Genomic DNA, 27,390 nt, shown 5'->3' on the forward strand with positions numbered 1-27,390 from the left:
CAATCTCTCTAAATACTGAGAACAAAAGGAAGTGCTTCTTCATCCCAAATTAATTAGCTTAATGAAAACAGTTTTTAAAAAATAAATAATTAAACCCCACCTGTCTTATTGTTTAGGGAACACCCAATATACCATCTTTACTTTGGTACAGCTAAGTTTCTTCCAAAAGATAAACACTTCATATGGCTATCCTTGGAAGGTCACAAAGTTGTATGTACTGTGTTCCACCTCTTTAAATAGATTAGTTCTCTTCAGCAGGGACTTAAACACCAGTAACAAATTTTAGGTATTGTATAAAAGAAAATGCTGGCAGGCCTGTGCCATTCATTGTATTTAGTTTTTTTATTTTCACTATCCAAACTCAAAAGAAACACACAGTTAAGTTTCAGGTATTGATACACAGTTTTCTAAAAAATATCCCTTTCATGTTCTCTTCAGTAAACCACGTGCTCAAATGTTTGCAGTTCAACCATAAGTAGCAGGTGCCTTCTCTCCCCCCACTTCCCCACTGCCAAGGGACTTTCTCTACTTTAATATAAAGTACTGTAAAACTCTTATTCAAAAAGAAAAATTCAGAAGAAAAATTCTTAACCAAACACCTTTTCAAAATTGTTGTCTGGCATGGCACAACATTAAGCAGTTTCTTTTGGTATAGTAATTCTTGTAACTTTTTCAGTCAGGTTACGTCTCTGTGAGTATTTTAGACTTAAGGCAGACAATACGCAAGTTTAGAAATACATTAGCATATATTTGTCATGGTATGGCATTTTCAGTAGACATCGTTTTTTCATAATTCATTGCGCATTTCACATTTCAGAAAACTTCTTCAGCGCTGAACTTCAGCCTTTTTCCTTTAGTCTTCTTGATCTACACCTCTACTTTTGCTCTCAGAACTCTATCCTCTGGGTGTTTGTGATCCTGCATTCCTGAAAAGTTACCTTGCTTTACGGAAGAGTCACATTTCTTCATATTTCATACAGTAACATCTTTTCCCACACATTTCAAGGCAACATCTCAACTAAATGCAACGATTAAAAACTTAATTTTGGGAAAAACCACAGTTTTTACATATATTTTTACAGTTAAATTCACCTGCACATTTAGGAACAACTATCTCAACTATGGAAGCTTTTAACCAATACCAGGACTTGACAACAACGTGGGTTTTCTGAAAATTCATTCCTCCTCTGGCTTACTACATGACTGTTGCAAGTTTGTGGAATATATTTTTAAAATAATTTTGAAACTTAACATCTTTATACTGATAGACAACAAACCAATATTATACTACACAATACTTGATTTCAGAGATTCTATAAGATATATTGTGCACTTATAAAAAATTCTTTCACTTCAAATGTAAGTGCAAAGCAATAGTTAATATTTTAATTCTACATTGTAGGAGCAGTCATGTATACATAAACCAGCACTTTTTCTACAAAAACAAAAAAACAAAACAAACAAAACCCAAAACAACAACAACAATAAACCCAAAGCCCATCCATTTGCATTTTGGGTAGCATAATGATTACACTAAAGTATGACAAATGCAATGCCAACTGAATAAAGTTTCTAAAACAAAGAACTTAGGCTGTTAATACACAGGCTATATAAAAATATGACATTAACAATGCTACTGTAGATCTGAGAGCTTTCAAAATACACTGTTTTTTTGTGGGTTTTTTCTGTTTTGTTTTGTTTTTTAAAAAGTTACACCATTGGCAGTAGCAAACTCAGCAAAATCACTGCATTTACATCCTCAACAGCTTTTTGAGAAAACCATTGGGTCTGCTCTGGGATCTCAATATCAACACTGCAGATGACCATACATCCCCCTAGAGTCCTAAGTGCTACTTGGTCCTATTCACCCAGCTAAGAACACTCATACACTCATCACAAATGATCAAGCCCTCTGCACAGGCTTCTGGTTGTTACAAAAGACTATATGTTCCTGACCAACAGCACAAAATTATACTGCAGTGTAAAGATATGGCTTTCTCTAAAAATGATATAGTATCAAAGTAAAAAAAAAATAAAATTCCACAAGACACTTAAAAATTATTGTGGTGTTCAACACTACATTTATGCAATCAAATAGACTATGTAATCAGTCATACTGTAGTAGAACAAGAAAAAGACCTTTTATTCACTTGAAAAAGTAGCAGACTGGAAGATTTCTTCATTGCATTACACAAACTTCCCTGAGATTTTTACATAAATTATGCTTAGTCTACTACATATTGGAAACCAGTTAGCTACTGAGTGTCATACACTGCAGATTTTACATATTTCCTGCATATGTTATCCAGCTAAAATGCTGTTTCAATGCTTTAAAGCTTTATCTCCTTTTGTTACAAAAAACATGAACACACAACTGAGACTACAAATGCAAAGACATTTTTTGCACAAAATTTCAAATCTTCAAAGCAATGTAGAGAAATTGAGAAAACACGTTAAGCTGAACAAAGTACTTCAAAGTTCTTCGCAACTTAAAAACTGACTGAAATTAGTTTGAAAAATCATTTGTGCAAGTGCTTGGTGGCAAGAAAATCAACAGAAATACTTTTAAATGCAATGGGCAGAAAGAGGGCTGATGCTGTTCTCCCTATTTAGCACTCTCCCAAATCTTCGTTCACAAAGCCTAGCCATGAATGAATGAAATGAACTCTCTCATACAATAAGTTGTAATTTTGTAGGAGTGATTGTGGGAGAGAAACATCATAGTGGTACAAAACACTGCTATACTGGCACTATGTTACACTAAATAAGGATTATTTAAAAAAATTTTTAAAAGTCGAGATTCTTAAACTTCTGATAAGATGGATGCAGTTAAGCACAAATCTTAAGGACACCCCACAGTCAAAATAACTCCTCTGTTTAACTGATTCACTGCCACAAATTTTAAAAATGAACACTTGACTTTAAATACAAAGCTGGATGTCAGGTCAGTTTGCCAAGTTGTATATCCCCTTAACTGAACTTCTCTCAGCAGAAGTCCAAGAAGAACAAGGTTTGTACTTTGCAAACAATAATGCTTATGTAAAAACAAACAAACAAACATGATTATTTGAACTAAAAATACACAAACCCTGCAATTTTACTGCTTTGAGATATGAGATTATCCCCAAGTTTCATGCCTGAAGGCAAAACCGAAGCGCTGTCTTGTCCATAAATTTTTGTTAGACTTATTCCAAAATCTGAATTATAGAGAATTCAGGTAGCTCTGATCTCCTTCCAGTTCTCAGTAACTGGAATCATGTTTTTGCCCTCTGCTGATTGTGGAGCAATTGCACTTGTAATTCCTCCTTCCCAACAGTCTCATGTTGGGTATTACCACAGAAAGAAACAGGAGGTAACTTGGGCCACTTCATGACAAAAGAGGCTTGACGTGGTTGTGACTGGCCGTATCAGATACTGGGCCATAAGTATTCTTTTTCTGTACTGGAAGGAAGGTATAAGGTGATCATCTTAACAGCAAAGTAAGGAATTGTGAAATGGAGGGCATTTTCTAGATTTCTAATCCTGCTTTAAAAGTTCCCAATGTGTAGATACACCTATGACTGCATGACAATTACAAAGATGGAGAGAATAAAAGAGCAGCATTTAAAAGCAGTATGTTTAGCTTTTTCTTATTCAAACTGAATACACTGCCTTGTATAAAATGGCTTCACTTCTACATGTTATCACTGTATCTTCAATTCTATAAAGAGAATCTGATACCTACTCAACAAAGGAAAAGATGAGTAAGAAAAAATAGATAACATGTTTGCTTTTTCATTTTTAAATTAAAATTTTCATGTGGATGAGTACATTTTTGGCTCTCCAAAGAATGAACAATTTGCTCCCTTTCTCTCAAAATACTTACAGTACATCACACAGCTTCACACCTCTTTGGATATACTGCTGGCTGATAACTGATTCAGACAGGCACATTAGAAGTTCCTGTGTTACATAAACACTTCTATTTTGTTACACAGAGAAGCCATTTCTGCATCAACAATGAAAATATCATTAAACTGTATTAACAAACAGAAGTCCTTGTGCAACACACAAAACAGGATGCTAAGTCACTATATACTCAGTGTGGAAGGATTTCTAGAAGTCTTTTCTCCGCATCTCCATTTCAACAAGGACATACACTGTCTTTTCATCTCTAAATCTCACTGCATTATAAGTCACCTCTTTTTTGCATTGCCAAGTAAGGCAAATAATGGTGGTGTTGAATGACCATATATTTTATTTAGAAAAGTAATTTCTCTTCCTGTTGAGAATTTCAGCATGTTCTCACAGTAACAAGTATATCCTGATAAAAAAACCCAGCAGGATTCCTCAGCATGCAGATTGAGATAGGATATTTGCCACACAGATTTTACTTCCAGCAAGGATAAGATGCACACATATGTCAATTATACACAGCAGACCAGGTACATTTTGTTCTGCATTCCAACACATCCTCTGAAGGAGGGGTAGTTGTCTCATCCACCCATGTTTTCCCTTATATGATCCACTCGCTGAGCAAGATCCCTAAAGGTGGGACGCTGGGCAACATTATTGTTCCAGCATTCTTTCATGATAGCATAAATCTGCAGAAGAAACAAAGAAAATTGGTAGTAGGTAAACACATAGTGGATATAGTTAATATGGTCCATAGAAGTGGTCCAAAGAATATTCATCTTAACTCCGTGCTTCCAAGCAACAGCTGAAAAAGAGTGCCTAAACTCCTGCTGTACGAATCAGTTTATCTGCTTGATCCCAGTGACAGCAAGAAGTGAGGATAGGTGGCTCTGGAAAAGCCCCTTTATAAAAGACTTTTTTTATGTTAGTAAAACTCAGCTAGTTTTTGAAACTTTTATGAGACTTATGTTATTTTGCTACATTTTTATCTTCTTGCTCGCTCTTATTTTTTAAAAGCTGAGAAGTGTTTAATATGACAAATACAAGTCTGACCAGAAATCGGATTTACAAAGGTAGTAATTCTAAATAAGCTTCCCTGCAAAGTTAACATATACTTCTCTACATTTGTACATTAAATTCCTAATTATCCTTCATACATAATCAGAAATAAGCCAGAAAAGTTACTGTGCAAACTGAGCCCGCTTCTAGTAGAAGTCGATTGAAATTATTTTTGGAAGATATTTCCATTACAATAGTTATTTGGCAACAGTTTTCTCTTTGCTCAAACACGTACCTGATACCTGCTCTCAAACAACTTGTCAAGCTCTTCACCTGTACTCTTCTCTTTAATTCAGTCTAGATCATTATTACCAATTTCTCATACTTTCAGCAATTTTTCACACATTGCTTAAGAACAATCTGTACAACCACCAGGAAAGAAGGCAGAAACTGCTCCTTATTTTTCAGCAAATTTGAAACACCTGCGCTGACCAAGATGCTTCAGCATCAAGTCTTTGCAGGTTGTAAACTACAAGATAAGCTGCTGTAAGCTATAGATATCTGGAAGATTTATTATCTGTGATGGTTGGCCTTTCAGAATCAAAATGGGACAAGCACGGTTTCTGACAGAGAAAAATTTCCACCTTTCTTTGATATCTGGAGAAACGTCAGACATTGAAACCTCTGTGTCAGTCACTTTCAGTGAAACAGATAATGATTATCTTACACATATGACATTCAGATTATCTACAAAAAGCCAAACCTTTGCAATTCAACGGTTGCTGTACTCATACATAAAATGCAAGAAAGGTTACTTCAGAGATTTCTCATTCTCTGTATAGACTTTTTCTACCCACGTGGCTTCCCTGCCCCACTTGCACCCCACTCTATTAGACCACTTGAGCCTGACGTCTCCTCTGTTGCCAATTCTGAATGAATTATTTCTTGATTTATTGTCAAATGCTTGATTTTAAAGGGATGCAGCAATCAATCTCAGCTAGAAGCTACACATTAAAAAACATAGCTATTTTACTTCCTTTTTCTCACTACTGATTCACCTACACAGCCCTACCAGTTTGACTGAACTGACTTTGTGCACAATGCACTGAAGAATAGAGAACTACTAGGCTTAGAAGTAGTATGAAAGTATTTTTTTAGAACATTTGGAGTATTAGCAAAACCAAAAGAACACTGAATTAATTTGTGTGCTCTGAGGACAGCTTTACACATACACTTCAGTATCTGCAAAGAACACGAATACCAATCTGAGGACCCTGACCATACAAAATCTGTTTCACATATTTAACTGTGTCTACTGTCTGCAGGCAGCTCTTGGCTGAAAATACTTAATAGTGAATAATACACATGATAAACATGGCTATTCCTATGTTTGAGGAGGAAAGAGCAAGAGAATGGAAATAATCAAGATAAGGAGTTCTCTAAATTTTGGAATTAAATGTGGAAAACCTTAGGAAGTTAAGATACTACTCCTAAATGTTACAGACTTCAAAAGAATCCATAATTCACAGCTTTGAACGAGAATATTTAAAAGGGTCTTACATGGAACAAGTTCTATACACTAATCTTGTTGCCTTAATAAATGTATCTTTTTGAAATAGAAGCCTGAGTACCCAAGTACAGCAGTCACTCATAATAGCCCCACTTCATGTATTTAGCAAGACTACATTCAAGGCTCCTGACAGAGTGCAAGCTAAAGAATCAGAAAATAAATATGGTTATACTTATCATGCAACAGATAAAACAACAGCACAGCCATTCTGCTTGAATAAATACTTTACTAGTTCCAGCAGAATGAAAAACAAGTCTTGTATTTACCAGGCACTCAACCTAATGGAGCACCTTTCAGTCTATAGTAACATATTAACACAATACTTCACCTCATCAGGACATCCATCTGGTCTTGGTAGTCGTCCATTATTCTTCAAAAGCTCTATCAAATGAAATACAATCATCTGCCCTTGTTTATCATTGCCAATCATGCGCATGAATTCCTGAAACAAAAGGTCAACTGTCATATATAATCTTTAAAGGAAAAAAGATGCTGCAATATTCTTATCAAGGGAAACTTCTTTATAAGAATAGTAAAAATAACTAGAATAATATACAACAATGATAAAATTATAAATTACAAATCCAGAGAACATATCAATAACTACCGATTTTAATTTTTTTAATGTAGAATAATAATATAGAATAGAATAAAATAGCATGATACATACACAATTTAAAGGAAAAAAGTGAAAAATCTTTAAAAATGTTGATGATCATCTGATGATGACAAAGAGACAGACAAAGAGAAGGCTGAGGTTCTCAACGACTTCTATGCCTCAGTCCTCACAGGCAAGTGCTCCAGCCACACCACCCCAAGTTGAGAAAGGCAAATGCAGGGACTGGGAAAATGAAGACCCTATGCCCACCAAGGAGATGATCAGGTTCAAGACCATCTAAGACCTGAATGTATGCAAGTTTGTGGGACCTGATGAGGGAGCTGTCAGACAACATTGCTAAGGTGAAGATTCCGATGATTGGAAAAAGGGAAATATAACCCCAATTTTTAAAAATGGGAAAGTGGAAGACCCAGCAAACTACAGACCAGTCAGTCTCACGTACGCGCCAGGCAAGATCTTGGAGCAGATTCTCCTGGAAACTGTGCTAAGGCACAAGGAAAACAAGGAGGTGATTGGTAACAGCCAACATGGCTTTACCAAGGGCAACAAATTTTCGCCTGACAAATTTGGTGACCTTCTGTGACAGGCCTACAGCATTGGTGAAGAGCGGCATAGCAACTGACATCGTCTACCTGGATATGCAAAGTGTTTGACACTGTCCCACATGACACCCTTGTCTCTACATTAGAGAGACATAGATTTGATGGATGGACCACTTAGTGGGTAAAGAACTGGCTGGATGACTGCATGCAAAGAGTTGTGGCCAATGGCTCACTGTCCCTATGGAGACTGGTGAGGAGTGGTGTCCCTCAGGGTTCGGTACTGGGCCGATACTGTTCAACATCTTTGCTGGCGACATGGACAGCAGGATAGAGTCCACTCTCAGCAAGCTGTGTGGTTCAGTCAACACGCTGGAGGGCAGGGATGCCATCCAGAGGGACCTTGACAGGCTTGAGAGGTGGGCCTGTGTGAACCTCATGAAGTTCAACAAAGCAAAGTGCAAGGTCCTACACTTGGGTCATGACAATCCCAGGCAACACCTACAGGTTGGGTAGAGAAGTGATTGAGAGCAGCCCTGCAGAGAAGGACATGGGGGTGATGATTGATGAAAAACTCAACATGAGTTGGCAGTGTGCGGTCACAGACAAGAAAGCCAATTAAGTCCTGGGCTGCATCAAAAGGAGGTTGAAGGAGGTGATTCTGCCCCTCTACTCTGCTCTTGTGAGACTCCACCTGCAGTACTGAGTAAAGTTCTGGTTTCCTCAACATAGGAAGGAAAGGGAACTGTTCAAGCAAGTCCAGAGGAGGGCCATGAAGTTAATAAGAGGACTGGAGTACCTCCCCTATGAAGACAGACTGAGAAAGTTGGGGTTGTTCAGCCTGGAGAAGAGAAGGTTGCATGGAGACCTCATAGCAACCTTCCAGTGTCTGAAAGGGGTCTACAGGGAAGCTGGAGAGGGACTCTTCATCAGGAACTGCAGTGATAGGACAAGGAATAATGGGTACAATTGAAAGAGGGTAGGTTTAGGTTAGCTATTAGGAAGAAATTCTTTACTGTGAGGGTGTTAAGATTCTGGAACAGGTTGCCCAGGGAAGCTGTGGATGCCCCAACCCTGGAAGTGTTCAAGGCCAGGTTGGATAAGGCCTTGATCAACCTGGTCTAGTGGGAGGTGTTCCTGCACACAGCAGGGTGAGTTTGGACTAGATGATCTTTAAGGTCCCTTTCATTCCTTAACATTCTACGATTCTATGATTAACTGGTTTTAAAAGAATAAGACTCACAGTTGATTCTAATGAGTTCCCTGAAACATTTAAACAAGATCTTGATGCTTTGAAAAATGCCAAACAGAAAACAGATATTATCATATTGATGTATAAAAAAAGGTTAGCAGGACTAATCAGTAACTACTGGGCAGAAAAATTACTATAATTAAAGCCTGCAAAAATGGCTTAGATAAATCTTACTATTCAAAAAATCAACATAACCCAAAAAGAAGATTAAAACCTCACTGAGATTGCCAGAGATCTAGTTAAGGAGGATGTACTAGTAACTGAAAATAATTGATAAGAACAACATAAAGGAATTATTTTTACTCCGATACTACCTAAATTTCCTTAATGGCCCTTGACATGAAAGTGTGAAACAATGGTTGGTTGAATGTGCAAATGGCCAAGTTGGAAAAACCATGTATTACTATAAAGACTCCAAGAGTTAAACAGATCACTTTGGTTAATTTTAACAAATTACCTTTTCTTGATACATACCCATAGGATAACCAACCTGGTGAAGTGGTGAATGCGCATGTAGAAATGATTAATTTCAAGCACAGTCCACCTGAACCCATAACTTACTCTACCACTTTCCCTTTCATAATCCTTCTGAAGAAGAACTCTCGGTGTCTGCAATGTTTATGTTATTATGCTAGAAGAGCTGCCCGTTTTGAGAGCTCTTCTGTGATATCTTTGATAGCTCATTGCATCAAATTACTAAGATGTCCACTGAGCCAATGCAGAAATAGCCAATGCCAGTGCCTATCATCACTATTCAGCTCTCAAAACCACTTTTGCTAGGATGGAATGAGATTCTGGCCAAGGGTAAGGTCAGCTTCAGTAAACATAAAAGTCTCTACTCTCCTTTGTTATGCCTGCAGAAGGTGTATGTTAGATCATTAATCTTATTTCCAGTTGGAGAACTGTTAGTAGTATTTTTCTCCACTCACTGCAAGTTTGTCTTTAAAATGCCTGTCAACACTCTGCAAAAAGCCACTCCCTTTCCTTCACGAACTTCACTAACTTACTAATTTGGGTTCTGGTAACATAACAAGATACCTTTAAGTTATCTTATTTAAATTAATTTAATGTATATGGATTTGTTTAGCTCAGCCTTAAATTTGGAATAGCATTAAAAATACATGTCATCTTTCAGTGAAATGATTGCATCTGGGATAACCCTCCATGAAGGATCGGAAAGAACAACCTATAATAAGATATTTAAAATCTTTATCAAAGACTTAGAAGTTATAGGATGGATAAGATCTGCAGACTGTCAAGTAATTTTCAGATCTCCTTTCCTACTTATGGCTTGATACTAACATCTGTCAGCATGTTATTGCTTCTCATTGGATGCCTCATGAACACTAAAGTATCTCCAGAAAAGGATCAGTAAATATTAACCTATTTAGGTATAGGATCAATCCATATATTCTAGAAAACTTAAAAAAAAAGAAGAAAAATCTCTGAGAACTATTACTATATACTTACAGCTGGTGGGCTTTTGCTTTTGTCAATATAAGTGAAGAGTTCATACAAGACGACACCAAAACTCCACACATCTGAGGCCACAGAAAATTTGCTTTCTGTCAGAGATTCTGGAGCATACCTGCAAACACATGGTAAAAGCAAAATTCCTCTGTGTAATATATGTCTTCTTGGTTTTGAAAACATTTGTCTTAACAAGACTGATTCTTTTTCATGAATAAATGTTCTTTATGCATAGATATTAGCACGTTCTCATTTCCTTCCAGTACCTTCATATAGTAACTATTCCTTTAATAATAGTTAATTGATATTGAAAACCAAATCCACCTTAAACACAGTTATAGATAACTATAACCAAGTTTGACATTTTTTCCAACAAAGTTGTAAATATTTTTCTTATCTATAGTACAAGTAAACAAGATTTTGATGTGATAACACCTGGAAAAAAAGACAATTATAGCCTTTTATCACTTTTAGTGAGCCTTGAACTGTGTCCCAGGTAATTTTGGAATTACAGTGTACATCTCTAATAACATCTACTAAGATGCCATTTTGTATCATTTATCCTTTAGATAAACAGTGCCTAAGGCAGAAATAAAATATAGACTAAAAACACATTTACAGAATGGTATTTTCTTTTGTTATCAAGATATAAAATGGTTTTTATCATAGCTATCTGCCAGTGCATTTTCTAAGCTATTTCTATGTCTTCATAGAACAGAGATTAAGCATATTTCTGGCATTCTGAATACAGTCTACCAACTTGCATTTCATAATCATTCAGTCTCCCAGAGGCTACACTAAGTGTTCTTTTCCTGTTCAGCCAAGTGCAGTTTGTTGGAGCATTGCTGTAATTTGGGGTAACTTCAACCTTCTCTGGAAGCTCAGTGCCAAAATACAGACATCCACCTGAATACTAAATCTCAGCACTTTATTCTTGCTAATTACAAGTGGAGACTTAACCCCACTTGGTCACCAGATGGTTTATCCAACAGGTCTCAGTTAGAAGACACGAATGACCAGTGTTTAGGGAACTGAAAGGTCCAAAAATTTGAAAGCAGCCAGGGGAATAGACCCTTTTAGATTTCCCTTATCTCTTTCCCATTGGATATTATTTCTTTTAAATATGTTGGTATTTTTTAGGAGTTTGTTTGGGATGTTTTTTTGTTTGTTTTTTTTTTTTTAGTATGTTGAAAATTCCCAGATGTTGTTCTATGAAATCAAACATCACGCATGTGACTTTCACAATGCTGGAAAACTGATGTGGAGTTTGCACTTAAAAATTCCATAATATGGAAAACAATTGGCTGAAATGGCAAAAACTGAAAATGCCATTTCACATACCAAAAGAAGACTTACCAAAATATAGGACTTTCACCAGGTTCTTTCACTTTGTAGTATTCTTTGTCTTGTGGCAAGACTTTTGTCAATCCAAAATCTCCAATTTTAACTCTGTTCTCATTCTCCACCAAGATATTTCTTGTTGCTAAATCCCGGTGAACGTACCTTTTCGTACCCAGATACTCCATGCCCTAGGTGTAGGGGTCACAAACATAACAGAAAAAGAGTTACTTTTAACCATTACGTAGCTGCACTTTCCCTAAGAGGATAAATTAACCTCAAAGTTAAAACCAAAACCTAATCATTATTAAAGTCCGTGTGCTTGAACATTTGTCTTCCCTGACGAGTTACTTTTTTCAAGCTCAGGGACTCCCTTAACTGGAGGGACATAAACTGAGCACCTGTCAGAACCAAGTATTTTTTATTGTAGATGGATAGCTGTTACAGCTCCTTTCTGTGGCCAAATGCAGTTTTCTGGTGATATACAGAAGGAAAACAAAACTTGGGCTAAACTACACAATCCAGAGCACATGAGAAAACTGTCCTACCTACCCATTTCATTTACTCTTTTTTTTTCACTTTGTACGTCTACTTTTCTGATTGCTTCCATGAAACTTTATGATTTCTTGAATTTGACAACGATTCTCTGACTGTATTCCCACACATGTGTCTTGTTTCTCTTTTGTATGGATCATTATCCACCAACAGAGTTCTGCTTATTGTTATATTTCCATGGATTGCTGTAATAAAACACTGGTCCACAGCCATGTTGGTTTTTGTTGCTGATGATCCCTTCTTACCAATGCACCTAATTATTTTCGCTAACAATAAAATATGGAAGGAGCCAGTGTGGTATTACTACAACAAGAAGGTCTTGCTTAGACAGCAATGGTAGGCAGAAATTGATTCCACACAACAACCCAAGATACCCAACTCCCATGTGAAAGGAATCACAAAGCAAGCTGTCAGTTTCAGAGTTTCTTAAGAAACCATATCACTCCTTCAACACAATTGAAAAGTAATAAATTACGGTAACAGGGTTGGTGGACTCAAAAGTTTTGAACATCAACATTATACTATTAATGTCAGGTTTATTTCTCTCTCTTTTTTTTTTATGTGAGGAACCTCAGAAAGAGTTTGGCTCTGAAGTGTAACTTTCCTCTCAGACTCCATAACCCCTCAGCACCGCTGGGTGGCATTACTGTTCTCTCACAGCCCATTCCAAGAACAAAACCACTCAAAAATGTCCCATTCTTCACTGCCCACTTACTTACTGCCATCTGGAAAAATACCAAACCTAACTTCTTCAAAATGAGGCTCTCATGTTCCTGGTACATCTAGTCTATGCAAATGCTACAGCTTTTTCTTATTAGTAGGTACTATGCGGAAAACAGCCCTGAAGTTTGATGATAGTAACTTATCTGTTAGCCTGGAAAACACCTAATCTAAGACAGATGTTTAATTGAAGTCATGCAAATTTTAAGTGGAAATCATAATCCTGTGGCACTACTCTCACAGTGGAGTTTAATTATGTGTTTTCAAATGTTTCTATCTTTAAAGTTGTGCTCTTCAGCAAGGACACCTGAAGCATTTTAAGCATTAAGAGATGGGAAAATCCTTTCCCAGTATTGTAGCAAGGAACCAAAACACAGCAAGCAGCCAAACACATTCATCTCAACCGTCAGATATGGGCATGCCTTCATTTCTCTAATACACTTGAGAGGAGAGCAGCAAGGCAGAGGGAGAAAGGTTTTTGATTAAAAACCCCCAAGAATTACAGTGACAGAAATGCACAGCAGAAAAAAGAGATGCAAGATGCTGAAAGAGCAAACATTGTAAGAGAAGGAAAAACAGCTAAAGAGCTAAAAATAGAAGAAAAAGCATTCAGATTCCATTTTCACAGTGTCAGGTACTTACTATGTTTATAATTAAGCTGCTTTGGAGTAACAGAATGCTGCAGATTAGAGTGAAATCTTAAAGCAATCGATATAACCTCTACTTTGCAGGTCATACAGTGCAAAGCAAGGCATGTTCACTGTAACTCTTAGACTTTGCTTCCCCTAGAAGTGAAAACGTATTTCTTTAAGAGCAAGTTCTATGCGGATTTCCCACATTTTCATACTGTTTGTACCCATGGTTTGTCACATGAAAGCAGGATGTTTTTCCCACTTAAGTATGAGACAAGAGGCATATTTTAGCTCCCTTTGTCTCAGCTGGTGCTTAGTACTTAGGAAGCAGTCATTTCATCTGCTATTTTGATTTCTCACCATCCTGAAGACCTGTAATATTTTGAAGATTCTTTTATATATGTATACGTACACACATATCAAGACCCTTTTCCTTTGTACTTTCTGAATTCAACTCCTTTCCCAAAGATTCCTGCCATACTTGCACAGCCTGCAAAGGTCAAAATCCACCTTCCAGTCTTCCCATCAGATACCTCTGTGTCAGAGACCAGGGTCCTGACTTATATTGCCACTATTGCTCCTCCAGGCTTTGAATAAAGGCCTGAAGACTTACATATGCTCCACAGTTTCTTATGAGAGTACACATGGCAGGCACCTTCAGGTCCCTGTTGCATCATTATTCTATGAAAGATGCAGTCACAGTCCTTGGAGTTGGTGCTGAGTATTAAGACTCTTCCAGTTCTGCTTGAACAAAGATTGTTTTCAGTGACTTACCAGCCTAACAGTTATTTTGTTGCAGAAATAATTCTAAGAGAATTTCTTAGGCGTGTTACTGCAGAATGACTTCTTGTTTTGGACACACAGATCAGAGGGCTCTTCAACCCTCTGTGTAGGTGGTCACACGTTCAATTCTTCTTTCTGTGACACTTGCCACAGAAATTGCTAACATTTTCTGTTTTCTCACCTCATTCCCCACAGATTGCCCATCAAGCAGCTTTTGCTGGAGACTACCCACATCATCTTGCTTCAGTGAAGCATGTGAATAAGATAGAAAAGTTGTTAAGTTGCAAGCAACCCTCTGTACATTCACTAGGTCCGGCAGATGAAGAGTTCATGAGTTAGGCCAGTTTCAAGCAGGGAAGTAGCAAGCTCTTTTCACCATGTGGAAGTTTGAATGTCTACAGAAGATCTCGGCTCTGGCAGAGACTCTCTCCTGATTTTTGTAAGGCTTTTTCTGTGGATATTGCAGACAAAACTTTGTTGAAAAACATAAATAATTTGGTATTTCCTACCTTGCATATCTGAGACGCATACAGCAAAAGCTTCTTGTGGTCCAGCCTCTCCTTGTGTTTCTGAAGATAATCTCGTAAACTTCCATATGGCAAATATTCCATAATTAATCTTAGATTCCTACGACCTTTTATAACAACAATAAAAAATGCACTTAATTTTTCTGTAATTTTCCAATGGCAAATTTTTAAATATAATTATTTTAGAACATCAATAGGAGTAACAGAAAATAATCTTAATACTGAAAAATTAAATTCTGATTTGTACATCACTATGCAATTTTTCATATATTACTTAAACGCATTTGCTCAGGAAATGCCACTGATTTAAACTTAACAACAATGTGGATATGCTTGATATACTAGTATATCACTAATCAGGATCATCTCATCAATACTTTAGCTACTATTGGGAAAGAAAAGTAGAAGTGTGTACATGTGTGTTGTCAAGATGAGATGAAACACAATTGCAAGCAACATCAACTTGTCACCAATTTTAACATCTTTAAAAACTTAGCCTGATTTTGAACTCAAGATTTTTCTTTTACAGTAAGATCCTGGGCAGAACTGACACTTTCATTCATTGGCATCACCAATTCACTCAAACAGATCTGTTTCTGAAACTTTTTCTTATACACTCTTTTACTGTACAGGTTGTACTAGAACTTGGTAATATCCACTCTGGAATACTACATTTAGTGAAAAAAACAAGAACAGTTACAAAATGGTGCATTTTTCCCACTTAAACCCTATATTCTTTTCTAGGAAGTCCTTTATGCTTTTACATAAAGCTATGTAAATAGTCAAAACAGTACTCTAAATAAATGAAATTATGCAATAAGCTGACTGAATAAAATGTCCACCTTTTACTGAGATACACAACAGACACTATTTAGTTTGTTTTGTATTCAGTAAGTCCTGGTAAAGCTAGGACAAGTCAGTGACTCTCATAAACACTTACCTCTCTGAATTTCTCGGTAGGCATACTTAGCTGTACACTTGAAGGTGTACTCAATATAGCACATACCTGCACTGTAGCATACTCCTTTGTATTTAACGATGTTATCATGCTGCAGAGACTTAAGTATTTCAATTTCTCTTTCAAAGTCCCTAAGGTGCTCTTCTGTGCTATGTTGCAGCTTTTTCACAGCCACCACTTCTCCGGTATTATCCTGCAGTGGGTCATACCGGCACATCTCAACACTGCCAAAATTTCCCTAGATCACAAATGGAAATACTTGGGAATTAAAAGCAAGTCCACATCATTCTCTCTTTCTTAGTGCTTCTTAGTGTACAGCATTTGTAGTGTTTGTTCAGTGCTCACTGTATTAAGCATTAAGGTGACCATGATTCATTATTTAAGTGAAATGCCACAAAATGTCCCTGAGAGAAATCGGGGTAGTAATCACAGGTATCAGTTCTAAAAGAAACATATTTTATGAAAGGAAGCAAACAGGAAAGGAATGTCCAGGAAATAAGGACAAGAAGAGGGTGTGATGTCCATTCATTTTCTTCCCCTTCCCAAATTTCTACTTGCACTTCCAAACTGTCAGTTGGCATACTCCTTTTCCGGCTCTTGCATAAGTCCCTTCCTCTCAGTCCTTAATTCTCCTCCTTTTCTTGGTTCTGCTTTCTTCTCTTTCTCTGTTTATATTGTCTTTGTCTCCTTTTATGCAGCCAACAGCTACTACTCTGTTGTTCTCCCCATGCTATGCTACCACTTACAGCCAACAATCAGCCAATATGCAAACAGAAGTAGTTCTGCTACTTTGTTTTCAGATTTGCTTCCACTAGTATTTGGAGCCAAAGGAATATATTGCTATCTTATACCAGCAAGGAACCATCCTAGAAAAATGAATGGTCTTGGTGAAGATCTGCCAACTGCAGTTAGTCATCTGTATAGGCATGCTTTCACACAGACAGACTGCAATGACTTCCAAAACTAGTAACCAAATACTGATTTCTAAAGTCCTACATATATCTTGAATACATTATTAAATTCAAGACATCATTAAATTCAGATTTCTCAGAATATGCATGCACAAAAAACCCAATCCCACTAGTGCTGTGCAAGACTGCTCCAGAGTATTGTTAACTGAATACCGAGCATGTGTGTGTGTGTGTGTGTGTGTGTATATATGTGTATATCTATAAAGATTGTGTCAGAGCCAGCTCTTCATTGCAGAAAAATACTCAGGCCTTTTGATGTGACTGGATCCATTGTGGAGGCTAGCTAACTTTCACAGTATCTAAGGATACTGTGAAAGTGAAAAAAGAGAAAAAAGGGACTGCATGTGGTGCTTAGATATGACTGAAATTACTAATTTCTATAACAGAAGTTTTAATGTAAATAATGTATACGGGGTCATAAAAAGATAACTGAAAAACACAGTTATTTCTTAGACTATTAGAGAATTTTAAACAGCCTACCTTGCCAAGTTGCTGTAAAAACTTAAGATGTCTTTCTTCAAATTGTGTTGGGTCCCGATCTTCAAAAGCACCAGAAAATCCAAGTGCTCCAATTCTCATATTTGGCAACATGTCACTTTCTGTCAATAGCTCATAATCTGAGAGGCAGAAGGAAGAAAAGGAGAAAGGGAACAGAAGGCACAGAGTAATGAACAAAAAAAGGAAGAACCTTATTACAGTCAAGGCATGTTCAACCTTTCTTCGGCATCCTCCAACCTCAGTAGAATATTAACAGCCACCTTAATTTCTATATAGTAATTTGCAGTCAAAGACACAGATGTATTGCAAAAAATGTATCAAGAAGGAAGACACCACATGAAAGTGAAGCAATAGGAACCAGGTCTAGCGTGTTCCTGCTGTATCACAGACTCACCTGGAGTGAACAAACTGTTCAAATCACGTATAATTGCCCTAAAAGAAGGCCTGAAATCTGGCTCATAATCCATACAGTTGTTTATAAGGTTTGCAAGTTCTGTCCAGTTGGGGGCAGGAAGCTGGTGCCTATCTTCATAAAACTGTAGTTTCTGGAATTAAATAGATAACTCATTTTACATTTTACAACCATTAGGGGTTACAGAAGCCTTAACATTCTCACCAGAGCAGCCAAAAATTACAGCTCTCAACCTAGGCTTGTTATCTCACTGAATGTATATCTGACCATTTTCCATCAAAAGAAAGGCTGGCATAATTTAGAGCAATCAGTTCAGAAATTTCCAGACAGTTACTGAAGAAAGATAAGAGAGAGATGAGAAAAATAGCACCTCCTTTATTGGTAATTCCATAAAACCCCAACTGGATGGGTCCAGCAGAGAATCGTATTCATCTGTGAAGCTGGTTGAGCTCACAGTTGTAAAGGGCTTCATGATATTATGAAAGAATGTAGACAACAGGAAAGGAGGGCAACTTCTTAAATACTTAGATGGTCTAGGTAACCCTTGGAGCTTATTGTAAGAAGTGATTAAGATACTTGAGAAATCAGATCAGACTTTGTGAGAAGGTTACAGTTCATTTATAAAAATAATAATACAAATCTTTTTGTAGCATAGGAAAGTATTCTTTTTGCTTCCATCTACAGAAGTGAATACATATGAAATAGTATTTTTATGGAATATGTTTTTCCTCCATCCCCTGCCCCTATTTGAGATAAAATTAATATTTCTTGTTTTGCTAAAACAGAATTGTCTGCAACACACAAAGTCTTACAGTATTAAAGATGTTCAATTCCTAGAATAATGTCAATTAAAATCCATGAATATTTTTAGGAATATTTTTTGTTTAAAGTGATACATTGCTACAACAAAGCAACAGAAACATGAACAAGATAAAACTGACAATACTGTACTTTGCCCTCATAAAATCAAAACAAATAACAAAATCAAACTTCAAATCATCTCTTCTGATCATTATATACCAGTAGAAATATCTTTTTCCTACAGTGGTCATGTACTACAACACTTTACATGCTGCTGTAGTTACAACAGCAGATGTTTTAAATTAGAAGTGGTCAAAGAACTGCTATGACTGCAGAGCCAGTAATACTTACCCTTGAAGAATCCAGTGCACTCAGGGGTTTGTCTCCTCCACTGCAGATTTCCCACAAAGTGGTACCAAAACTCCATTTGTCCGTGGCCAGGCTTAGTTGTTTGGGATTCTCAATACATTCAGGAGGAACCCATGGTATTCTCTCAAGAAGAACTGTGCAATCACACCAACGAAACATGTTAAGATGAATAATATAACCAGAAAACTCCATCATATATTTGATTTGGTAAAAATCACTTTTATATACATAAGTATTTCACTCCATAACATGCTTTTAATAGTTTTCCAACTTTTTGTTCCTGCCTAAAAAAGCAAATTAGAGAATATGGACAAAAATAAGAATCAGAGTGGGGCATCATGAGTTTTATTGTAAGATAAGCCTAATGATATTAAATTGCCTTAACACCATTTCCACATTACACTATTTCTCTGATATGTGTATTTCCCACAATGTTACCAAGACTTAGTAGCTACCACAAAGCAACTACATGTCAAAGAGTAAAAATTACTTTTGTAGTGATTGGCACATTATGGCACAGCAAAAGGCACCACGAAAAGGAATTTCATACTATCTGATTATTAAACTATTGATACTGACTGTAGTAACAATTTAAAACATGGGATTGTAGAGATGTGGATCTAGAGCTCCTTAAAATGAGATCACATAAGATTAATGTAGGCTTCACATTAGAACAGGGAGAATTTAAATAGTTTATTGGAAAATGAAGGCACCACATTGCTTATAGGCTCTTAGATGCATTATTTCCTTAGGGATGTATAAGATTGCCAAGTATGAAGTGTTTTAATTTTTCCAAAATTATTAAAAAGGCCACAAAAAGAATAGTAAGGTTACTTCAGTTCCATTAGGATAACAATCTTGTAGATTCTTTGGTTTTATTTAATTATGCTGTTTATAAATCATTGAAACAATCTCAATGGTGGATGATAACCTATTATTTTTAAAGTCATCAACCGGTTCCAGGTATTCACCAAGACATGTACTGAAGATGATTTTTAATTGCCAGTCAGCATTTAAAAGTGTGTTTTCTTTCAGTTCTGAAAGTTTCTCCATGCTCTAAAATGCTCGGTCAATTACAGGACACTAAATTCAGCAGCTACATGCAAATGCAATGGACTATATGATACATTTATATTGTAGCATACCAATAGTACTACCAGTGAAAAGAAGTTGAAAATGAGAATAAGCAGGGGAAAAAAAATCTCACATAATGGAGAATGGTGCCTTTGTTTTCTGTAGTTTATTTCTGATAAAGAAGATACACTCAAAACTGCTTGGCTAGGACTGCAGAGATTATTATAAAATGACAGATAGATAAAGAAACTTACTATAAGAAAAGTACCTTAGATGCTGGTCAGAAAACAAAACCCAACCCCAAACTTATTTTTCAAATCAGAAGCACTGAACAAGAAAGCTGACACGAATACTTACTGTCTCTTGGCAAAACTGTAATACTGATGCCAGGATCACTTAGTTTTATAAATGGAAGGCTTCCAGACTTCCTATCTTCCTCTCTGATAAGCAAGATGTTTTTTGCACAGACATTCCCATGAACAAGGCCTTTATCCTCCTATAAACAGAAATGCATCTTTTACATACTGACAAAAGAGGTCTTTTGGTTGAAGAGGTATGTAAAAACCAATACTGTACAGCATGAGGGAAACATCAGTAAATAAAATAATGATCATAGAATAAGTTTTATCAAACCTCAAACACTTCATCAGTTCCTCTCAAAGTTATGGTTTCCAGTCAATTTTCATTGTCTACCTAAAGTTTCAAGTTTAAAACCATCTGATGTATATTGACTCAGAAGAATATTAATTTATCAGTATTATCCATTAAAATTAATGTAAGAACATTTAAAATTTCTTAAAGGAAAGACTCACCTAGTCACATACCCTGTCTCGGATAAATGGCCTTTATGTTGAATTAAACAAACTGTAAGGTTGGGACCTAATGCCCAAAAAGAATGTATCAGCAGTGTGAACAGTACAGTGTTTTCCCCTCCCAGTGGGTAAGTAATAACACTATGAAGAAATAGTTTATATTCAGCATCATGAGCTTAGGTGAGAAATCCAGAAAAGACTGATTCATGGGGAAAAAAGTAGAAAACACATTTCTGGAAATGTGTTTTTATTTCATGGTAAAACATAGAGTATTAAAAAAGAAGATATAAATCTGCCCTTGCCTAGGTGTAAGCCTAGCCTATTTCAAATACCCTTCAGAGTTTGAAGATTTGGGGTAACAGCTCAGCCTTTCTACATGCATTAGTCTGAAACACTTGAATTAACAAAATTCAACTACTTACCAGAAAATGCATGGCTAATGCCAACTGTTTAGCTACTTCCAGCTTCCACAAAATATTGATAATGTTTTTGTTCTTTTTCAAATATGTGTCCAAGGATCCAAATTTTACATATTCTTGTACAAGGATGTCTGATTTATAATAGTAAAAAAAGTAACAATTAAAAAAACCAACAACAAATAATGAAATTTCAGGACAGATTCATGACTCTTAGTACCACTCTTTTTTGATAGCTTGTTGGTGATTTAACTACAACTTTGAAGCTACATGACATCTGAGTATTGCCACAAATATTCTTCAGCGTGTGGAAGTTTATGTAATTTCGTCTCAAATGCAAAATTACAAGACTTAGTAGCCTTTTAAAAATAAGGTAAAATACAATAAGCATCATTCTACCCTCACTTCAAAGACACAATAAATAATTTTATTACTGACAAAGCATAGTAGTATACAGCAGTGAGTCAAATACCATTCAAGTCATTCACTTCTCTGTTGTTTACAATCTATATTCTTAGTGACAGATACAATGCTTTACTGACAAAAGACGCTCTTAAAAAAAGACTAGTATTGGTACTACATATATATGACATATGTCTCCATGCAGTCACCCAGCAAGTAACTCCAGAAACAAGATCCATTCAAAGCGATGAAGTGTTCTCTTCATCACTTTCAACACAACAATTTCAAATTACAGGACTGAACTCTTGCTCTCAGCTGCAAGATGCTCACATTGCAATAGTAAGCATTTCTTATTTAGTTTCTTATTTAAGCTCTAAAGACACTGGAAACTACTGGTACTATATTTGCCTGTAATAAATAAACTGATTTTTTAACAAATTCATTTTACAGACAGCAAATTTATTCTTTTTTTTTTGCAATTATGTGAAACAATTTTCATCAAATCTGTACATCATGTAAACCACAGAATCAATAACAGCTGCTTCTTCCTTCTTCTTAGTAATTAGCTCTAATTAAATTGTAATATCTTTTGCCTTCAGAAACAGAAGAATCTATAGAAGACAACCATGATCTAAAGGTGAAATAAGTAACTATATATATATATAAATAACTGTTTTTGTCAATTATAAACTTGATCTATCTGAAATTTTATATATAGTCCCTGTGTGGGGTACAGGGACTACAGAAATAGAAAAAAAACTCCTTGGGTTGTTTTTGTAAAGCTTGCACAAGTTCTTAGCAAAGCATAGTGCTGTACCTCTTCCAGCCTTCTAAGAGAGGTAATTCCTGATACAGAACCCACTCTCTCTTTTGGAAATTCTTTCTCTCTAATAATGGCAACCATCTACATAATATGATTATACGATTATTATAAAATGCTTTCTTTCATACAAATTTCTAATCATAGAAAAAAAAGGGTTTAGGGCAAACTGACATTTCTGCCCAAAGACTGCATGAAGAGGAAATACTGCCAAAGTGAGACCCAGCAGTGCATATTTGGAGATAGCATACATGAGCATATGAAAACCATTCAAAATAAAGATTTCATTACAAGACAGTATAAATGTATTTCAGGTGTTCTTAAAAACTCCCCTTATAAATACACAGTCACAAGGTAGCTAAACTGAAAAGACATTCAACTTCTGCAGACAAGGAAAAGATTTTACTGCTGTTAATACTTTGTAATGTTTTTGTTGAAGTAATAGGACCTCATGTTTTCAGAATGGGACCTCTAAATCAAACTTCCCAAAGCTATATTTGTGCTCATGAAGACAGCGCATGTGTGGAAAAGGGTTGCAGTTTCCAATCACAGTAAATGAAGGTTTTTTTGGGTAGCCAAGCACTGCCCTTTCTTGCTAACCACACTTGATACAACATAGGGGGTGCAACTTCTCTGGCATCTCAAAAACTTGTTTCGGAGGTTCAGCAAGACTTTTAAAACGTGAGATCCTCAGACAGAACAGACATGACTCAGTCATTTACAGAGGTTACTATTCACACCGACTGTAGTTAAGACAACGTTTCCCTTTTCTTTGTTATCACCACATCAACTAGTTCTCAGACACCAAGAGGAATACTACTGCAATGTAAACATGTATTAGCTGCCCAGCTGCTGTCTCTAATTGTTTTGTTTTGATGGTTCTTTTCCCCTGCTTTTCCCTGTTTTTTATTCACACCCTAATGAGAGATGTATAAAATCACTACAAAAAGATAATTAATTTCTACTTACTCTCTTCTCCACATACGCAGACTCCATAATTTAACACCAGATGTTTGTAAGAAAGCTGGCTCATCATACTTGCTGCCTCAAAGAAGGACTTTTTGGTAGGGAGTGAGAAAAAATAAATATCAGTGAAAACAAAGCCCTAAAATGCTAATAAATTTATTAAAATCATATGCATTTTTGAAAACATTTCAACTTCTATCTCATTGCAAAGACCCTATGTAACATATTTTATATTGTTTGTTGTTGTTTTATGGAAGTTTTTGTTTGGTTGGTTTTTTTGTTTTGAATTTTCTCAGTTGGGGGGTTTTTTTGTCTATTTTTTTTTTCTAAGTAACTGATAACCCACATTCCAGATGGGTTAGCAATCTCTTTTTTTCTGCAGGCAGATGTATCTCAGCATTTCGAAAGGAATCTTTTCTTCAATGTCATTTAACTTTGAGAAGTTTACAACACACTATTCAGTTTCCAATTTATTTCTTTTTAGCATACTATTAAGTTAAAACACAAGTATTATATAATTCATTCATTACTGCAAGACCTTATCTAACTTTGTCAGGAAAGTTTCAAATGCTTTTATTTCTTTAATAATTTTTTATTCTCTTCAGCAGTATCTCCAAGTACACTTGCTTGTGTACTGATCATTCACCCAACAAAGCAAGGTCAAAATGAGCACATTTTTCCTTCAGAAATATTTTTATTTCTGTACTCACTGAGCTTTTAGTAACTGATTCCACTCAACTGTAAAATGTAAATATATTAGCCATCTTATTAAAATTATAATAGGTTTATGGTTTCTTTATTGTTTTCAATTGTCCAAAGTGTATGGCTACACTGCTTATCAATATTAGCCATCTGAAATGTCTTTCTTTTTTGCTCACATTTTCATATAGATTTGTCTTAAGTAATTGAAAAGTTCAGTAAACAGTATACTGGTTCTCTTGGCTTGCTGTAAATATAGCTAGATTAATTAGGAATTTATATCAATTACATATTTAAATAAACAATAAACAGTCATATGAAGTTATATTAATATAATAAACACCACTACATCTTGTGAAAGTCTGTAAAATAACATACACAATCTTGGGCTCAATTACATCACCAGTGTATTAGTTTTTGCACAAAGGCATTTCAGGTTTGCTAACAGCTTCACTCAAAAAGTGGAAAGCCTCAATGAATATGGGCGAATCTATATATGGCAAGTGTTTCTCATACATAAATACTTCTGATTTTTTATTACTTGATCCAAAATGTTGATTTCACTGGAGAATCTGTATGACTCCAAAACACTGAAAACAGTTTATCCAAAGAAAGTGATTTACCATAAATGCTGGTCCCTCATCTGTATGCAATGTACTGGTTAAGACAATTCTGAGGCCATGCCACCTCTTCTGTGGTAGTTGTATAACTAAACTGTTCTTCAGTTCTCAGTGGGTAGCTCTGAATTCTCTGATGGGTGGTGGGGAGAGGGGAAATAAAATACATAGGTGTACTTCCCAAAGTCAGTCTCAAATCCATACTCCCAGTTTGTCACAAGTCCAAGAATGAGCTTGGTTAAACAATACAGCACTCTACTATATAACACATACTCATTTATTTTAAGAAAAGTAATGCTTTTGACAAATGTTATAGAAGAAATAGCACTAGACACCAACCTCAGAGTAGTTTCTATGCACTTTATCCAGCACCTTTAAAAGAACTTCAGTTTGATGGAGCTGGCCATAGTCTCCCACTTCTTTCCTTACACCTTTGAAAATCTTAGTAAATGTGCCCTGTCCAAGACTCTCCTCCTATAAGAAAGGAAGGATACAGATGGGGAAAAAATCAGAAATATCTGCCTGTTTTGCAAAAGAACTCTTAAAAAAAAATCCCTAATTAACATATATGTAAATCTTTCGAGGTATGCTGGCTGTAGAGTCAAATTGATGGGAAAAGGAAGCAACTGTATCAGAAATATCTTAAATCTTTGATTATTTCTTATTGATTCCTCAAGAATCTCAGAAAATAACTTGCTGCAAGAACCAGAGAGGAAGGAATTGATATTAAATATGTATTTAGATAGCTCTAGAAACAAACAACTGCTATTGCAGTCAAAAGGAAGTTTCTTAATTTTACAGAAGTAATTATTTGCATTGGTGGAAAATGAAAATAAATATTTTGTTTCCACAACTCTAAGAAAAGATCACAGCAAAATCTCCTGGCTCAGATAAGACTCTTTTAAACACATACAGAGGTTTTTAAAACTTGGCATGAATTAAACCCAATATCTGCAGTAGAAAAAGCAACTAATGGACTTACAAATATCAAGTCCTCATTGCGGATTTTGTGAAAGACCATCTGATTGACATTGTTGTGTCTCTGTAGCGTAGGTGATGATGGTACATCAGAAACACTATTGCTTCTGAAGACTAGGAGATTTGATTTATCTGGGAGAAGAAAGAGGGAAAGGAAAACCACAGAAAATTTGTAAAATATAAAACTAAACCAATATAGTTTGAGAAGGATTAATGAGGGGTGGTTAATTCAACTCAAACAAGATATTACATCAATAACAGTTTATTCAAAAGACATGCAATATTTAATTTAATTCAAAGTCTGATATTTTCTCATCAACAAAAGCATCTAGGTTCACCCACTTATTTTATGTTTTTAAGTATTCCTACTTTTGACAAACATTCTGAAAATACTCCTACCTTCTTTCACATTTTAACTGCTGCTGTAATAACAATCAGGGATGGAAAAGGGGATGAAAGTCACCTTCTTTTATATTACAGAGTAGAGCAGGTCTGATACTACAACTAAAGCTGAAAGGTGTATCTTTGTGAGTATCTGGTAACACATGATAATATTTATTCAATAACTTATAATTCTGCTGCATATACATTTTTGGTTTCATACTGAATAAGTCTACAAAATTATTCTCTATAATGTGCATACATATTTACTTGTTAAATCTTTTCAAAGGTTTTGAATCCATTAGCTATTTTCAGTCAAATTTGAGAGGGGCAGAAGTGATATCAAATAGTCTTTTGTCACAACTTTTTCTTTAAGTAGGGACTTTGACAGAGTCTAAGACAAACCAATATTAACTGTAAGTAATACTACTTAGAAGGGCAGATGTTAACAGAATTCATAAAAGAGAAAGATATTAAGAATATTAAAGGTAGGCAAAAAAATTTAACATGAAGCCAAGAAAAATCTACTCCTCAGGTAGAAGCTCTATTCCCTGTGTATTTTTCAGTGTTAAAAAGAAGCTGAAATCACAGCACAGCTTTGGCATAACTCAGTTAAGATGTCAACAATGACAGAAATTCACTGACATTATTGGTTCCATTGCTTATGAAACCATACTCAGTGATAAATGATACATTTAAGTACTCTTTCCTTCTCAAGACATGAACACACTCGACTGAAGAAGAAATGCTGCTGCACACAATCCACTTCAATTAAGAAACCAGTTTTACTTCTAATCATGAAACTGGCTACCATGGTTACTTCTGGAAGACCATCTTATACCAAAATAAAATTTGGCAGGCACTGGGACTGAACACTATGACTAGCAAGACAAACAAATAGCTCAGTGAAATCTAAAAAACCCCACACAAACACAGGTATCTATCTGAGAGTCATTTCTGTTATTTTTAAATCTTTAATCTAGAAGTTGGAAAGCCTTTTGCTTAGAAATAATATTGCTCTTACCTTTGGGTTTTGGAGGACAGCATTTGATGAACTGGAAAATTATGCTGTCTGAACGGACAGTTTCTGTCTGGTAACAGGTCAAGAGATCCTTCAGATTACTAAAACTTCTCTTCGTTCCACTAAGATTATATTCTCCATTCTCATTCTTTGTAATTAAGCAATGCTTATAATCTGTAGTATTGTCACGCTGCAGAGATTTTTTTTCCATTAAAAATAAAATTGATTAATATTTAATATTTGAAAGCTTATTTAAATGTATAGCACTCTATTAATTAAAGAAAGAATGCTTCAGCA

The 27,390-nt window shown here is 35.7% G+C and overlaps 1 protein-coding gene across 1 annotated transcript in view; it reads right to left on the reverse strand.

Moving 5' to 3' along the window:
• Positions 1-323: 323 nt before the first annotated feature.
• The window catches only part of JAK2 (Janus kinase 2), an 83,783-nt gene continuing 56,716 nt past the window's right edge, over positions 324-27,390 (reverse strand). The window contains exons 14-28 of the mRNA XM_018070352.2: positions 27,097-27,283; positions 25,696-25,823; positions 25,053-25,187; positions 23,401-23,488; positions 21,216-21,343; positions 20,339-20,477; positions 18,890-19,041; positions 17,720-17,870; positions 17,308-17,444; positions 15,905-16,094; positions 14,881-15,005; positions 11,700-11,872; positions 10,344-10,461; positions 6,792-6,905; positions 324-4,583 (exon numbers count right to left, since the gene is read on the reverse strand). Of these exons, the coding sequence (XP_017925841.2) occupies positions 4,476-4,583; positions 6,792-6,905; positions 10,344-10,461; positions 11,700-11,872; positions 14,881-15,005; positions 15,905-16,094; positions 17,308-17,444; positions 17,720-17,870; positions 18,890-19,041; positions 20,339-20,477; positions 21,216-21,343; positions 23,401-23,488; positions 25,053-25,187; positions 25,696-25,823; positions 27,097-27,283 (2,073 nt within the window). The 3' untranslated portion in view covers positions 324-4,475. The remainder of the gene's footprint in view (positions 4,584-6,791; positions 6,906-10,343; positions 10,462-11,699; positions 11,873-14,880; positions 15,006-15,904; positions 16,095-17,307; positions 17,445-17,719; positions 17,871-18,889; positions 19,042-20,338; positions 20,478-21,215; positions 21,344-23,400; positions 23,489-25,052; positions 25,188-25,695; positions 25,824-27,096; positions 27,284-27,390) is intronic.

Source organism: Manacus vitellinus, unplaced genomic scaffold, assembly GCF_001715985.3.
Source record: "Manacus vitellinus isolate BGI_N305 unplaced genomic scaffold, ASM171598v3 scaffold_18_pilon, whole genome shotgun sequence".
Taxonomy (NCBI): Eukaryota; Metazoa; Chordata; class Aves; order Passeriformes; family Pipridae; genus Manacus; species Manacus vitellinus.